This window comes from Limulus polyphemus, unplaced genomic scaffold, assembly GCF_000517525.1.
Source record: "Limulus polyphemus unplaced genomic scaffold, Limulus_polyphemus-2.1.2 Scaffold2495, whole genome shotgun sequence".
NCBI lineage: Eukaryota > Metazoa > Arthropoda > Merostomata > Xiphosura > Limulidae > Limulus > Limulus polyphemus.
The window spans coordinates 40,347-44,412 of record NW_013668105.1 but is presented as its reverse complement, the minus strand read 5'-3'; the positions used below and the strand labels follow the sequence as shown (position 1 = coordinate 44,412).

At 29.3% G+C, this 4,066-nt stretch overlaps 1 protein-coding gene across 3 annotated transcripts in view; it reads right to left on the bottom strand.

Annotated features, from left to right (window-relative positions):
- LOC106467119 (transcription initiation factor IIB-like) overlaps positions 1–4,066 on the bottom strand; it is a 68,583-nt gene that overhangs the window by 34,467 nt on the left and 30,050 nt on the right. For all 3 annotated transcript variants that reach the window (XM_022395248.1, XM_022395247.1, XM_013927437.2), the window contains exons 4-5: positions 3,225–3,329; positions 2,516–2,602 (exon numbers count right to left, since the gene is read on the bottom strand). In XM_022395248.1, coding sequence (XP_022250956.1) covers positions 2,516–2,602; positions 3,225–3,329 — 192 coding nt within the window. The remainder of the gene's footprint in view (positions 1–2,515; positions 2,603–3,224; positions 3,330–4,066) is intronic.

The window sequence follows — 4,066 nt, the reverse complement described above, 5'->3', positions numbered from 1 at the left end:
AAGAAAAAAAAAATAATAATAATAATATAATTATAAGTAAAAGGAGGAAAAAATTTAAATTGAATGAAAAATAAAATAAATAAAATAAATAAATGAAATAAAATTAAATTAAATAAAGAAATCAAGGTAAATTTTAAATCTAGCTATGAGACATAGGTGGAACTGATCATGGTAATGGTGCTTTAGTTGAATGTGTCTTCTTGGCTGGTTTGGGAGGCCACCACGTTTACATTTTTAAAAAAAACATCAATGTTGGGGTGCGGATCTTAAAATCCTAATCCCCATAATTTTGATGTGGGAGGAAAACAGGAGTGCCCCGAGAAAAACCCACTTTCACTACCTGGACACCGTACTTGATTGGCTGATCCTTGCAAGATATTATATAGTTTATCTCTAAAAATATTGTTTACAGCATGGGCATCAAAGTGATAAAAGAATGCATGATAGTCACTATTCATAATAACGAAGTTAGTTTTAATTGCATATTTAATTGGCTATGTTCAGTATTCAGTATACTACTAGTTCTGATCTGTGTAGATAGCTTGCTTTAATCAGAAATTATTATTAGTATCTAATCAATTCATATAAGTATTTTTCATCTTTTATTTTATTTTATGGTAGAAGCAATCAACTTCCCACTAATAAATCATACCAACACCATATCCTTACAAAGGTTTACTGGCAAACCATGAACTCAACCCTTAAAAATAGGTCACTATTAACTATGTCAGTAGTTGTGGCATGAAAATATTATTCAGAAAAGAAATAACACGAAAAGAAAAAAATTCTTAAATAATAAAAACTTTGAGTTCATATCATTACTTCACCATTCCAGAATTATAGCTGGTTATTAAGCTCAAATCACTTTGTTTAATGTATTCCAGGGGTGAAATTCTGAAAAGTAGAGGTACTCAGCTGGGTGAAGTAGAACTGTTTTTGAAAAAAAAAAACAGACATTTATGCATAAACATAAAAAATGACAAAGCAGCTCAAATAAGTCCAGATAGTAGAACCAGTTTAAAAAATAAGTACTGATACTCAGTACCAGTGAGTATCAGCAGAATTTCACCCCTGGTATATTCTGTAGTAGATGGATTACAACCTCTACTACCCAATCATATAAACCTTCTATGTTCACAGCTGAGCTACATTAGAAGTGGTTAATATCCCTACAAGCAAAGAAAGAAAATGAATTTAAAAAGAAACCATAGTTCATTATGTTTCTAAAGGATGATAGCATCTTAGCACATACATACTTGCACTTTCAGATGAGTATAAAATACTAAAAAAAAAACCAATAAATGTATTGTTTACAGGTGAGATTCCTTGAAACGTTGCAGAAGTGAAACTTGAAAGATTTTTAAAAATTTTCTTTTGTGAAACACACTAAATATTATATAATCCTAAAATATTGTAAGTATGAAAAAGTATGAAATTTCATAAGCAAACGTGCAAATTGGCACCTGAACTACACAATGGTCATAACAGGGGTTAATAAACTCTTAAAGGAAACAAAAAATAACCATCACTAGAATGGCTGATTCTATCCATACATTTGTTTTTTTTTGTGTGTTTGTTGATAAATATAATGTGTATTTTGTGGATACATTTAAGCTTGCTCATAAATCAAATTTCTTTTTTGAAATGGTGAAATTGGAATTTTCTCCATCCTCAAGAGAACCTGTTAGGTTTGATTGCAATCTGCTGTTTTGACCAATAGTTACTGTGCAGATGGATGGAAGGACAATATCACCACTATAACCCCCAAACCTAATCTGGTCAATGATAAAAATGTGTACCCTGATCATTAGCACAATAAAACAGCTCAAAAAAAGCTGAGTTCTTCTAGTCTTTTCATTTTCACATTCTGTATTTTCTAAAGAGTCTATGAATTTGTAATTGTTTAATTAAGACCCCCTCCCCTACAATCTTGTGCCAAATAATACATCTGTTGTTTGTAAGTCTAAATACATAGAAACCTTTTTAAATTCTTGTTGATTTTTTATTACTAATCTACAAATGAAACATTATTTCTTGAGTTTTTGTTTTAAACAACAAAATATCTTGCTTTAAAATTCACATCTTTCCTTCGATGATGGTTTTATTTTTTAATATACACACTTTTGAGAAAGATGTTCTTGCCAATGTAGGAAAGTTAGTTCAATTTTTTTTTTTAAGGTCAAATTCATGTCTTTTGTTTGCCAGGTTATTATTACATTACTTTTTTTAAATAAATTTCCTCCCTTTACTTGTAAAGTAGCTTAAAGAGAAGGAAGTTTTGTGGTACTTATTCAACAAAAATAGCAAAACAACAATTAAGAATTTCTATTCTTAATTGTTCTTAATCTATTTTTTGTATGCTTAGCAAAATAGAATGAAAGGTAACTGGATTTGCTAGACAATTCTACATAATACTGTAATGCTTACTTAAAAAGATAATTTCATGAGCATTAAATAGTTTAAAATGTATATTTTTTCACAGATAAGCCAAATAATAAACACAAAAAATACTTGCCACTATTGTTTTTGTGAGATTAATTCGGTCAGCCATGTTGTTTATTTCTCTAAATGCATTTGTAAGGGCTCGATCAGAACTGCTCATCTGATGGATGAAAGAGCAAAAGTCAATGGCAAAAAATTCATTATTCCTAAAAGCATTAGTAAAAAACATTCTAAGCACGTTGTGCTCTATGGTACACTAAGAAGAAATAATCCTTATTAACATCTGGTCCAAATCTTCATTCACTATTTGTTTACTGTAATTCTGAAAGTTTAAACAATACAGTAATACATAAAAATGGATATTAATTGTTTCTTGTAATAAATACAAAAAAAAGTAAAACAGTTAAGCTGAATCTTGTGCATTATTCTGATTTGAACAAATCTTCCCAAATATACCAAAATGCATACCTAACAAAAAGTACAAAATCCAATTTATAATTGTTAAAACATTTAGACCCTTTTAAGTTATATCCAACTGTTCTCAGATGTTGTTAATTTTTACTTTTATTCAATAAGATTTTGTTTAAATGTAGATTACATCCAAAAATTTAAATAATTATGAAGTTTTATATTACCACTGCAAATAAAATGTTACCCTTGGTTATATACATACATCACGAAACTATTGATCAAGGAAAAAATTATTAAGCAGAAGAGGTTTAAACTGATAACTGCAATAATTATCACGTTATAACAATAATTGTTAATGATCAGTTTCTTACAGTTCTTCTGTTCTGGTACTTTGCTACTCCACTCTCATCAAAACTTGCATCTCCCGTACCCCTTCCAACAACTGTAGACAAGTCACTTCCATTAAGTAGTGGATTCTGTAGAAAAGATAAAGACAGATATTCACATCCTAATACACACGTATATATATATACAAAAAAAGAGATAAAAGTAAAATGAGACAACAATGTTGATTAGAATAAGTACATATAACTTATGAACAGTAAAAAAACAATCATAGAATTAAACTAGCTATATAAGAAAAAACTATTCATCACTTTATAAGAGTTTTTAACAATTTTATATTAAAATACTTTTTGAATTAGAACCATTCATTTAACATTTCATCTTTATGTAATCTATCAATAGCTGAAGTCCTAGTTTACAACCAAGGTCCATTACATCCTATGCTAATACCACAAGATTTTAGCCTAATATTAAAAACAAAATTTTAGAAACTGATTTCCTCCAAAAGGGGCCAAAGGTCACCTGAAGGGATCACTTGTTTTAACCACTTGCACCACTATATAGTAGCGTATTGTCAGTCAGTCAGTAAATGCTAAAATGATGCAACATAAAGGACGCTTAATGTTGCAATTTGTACTGTTGTGATGTCAGTAAAGTGTGAGCATGACATGAATCATGAGAAGAATTATGCACTCTGTAGGCTATAACACATCTTGACATATGAACTCCAAATGAAAGAAATAAAAATATTATCGGAGACCTTGAGGAAGTACATCTAGTATCATAATATATATATATAACCAAAACACAAAAACACTCTTTTTTGAGCAAACACTCTTTTTGAAGCCAGAAACAAGCCTATTGGTTA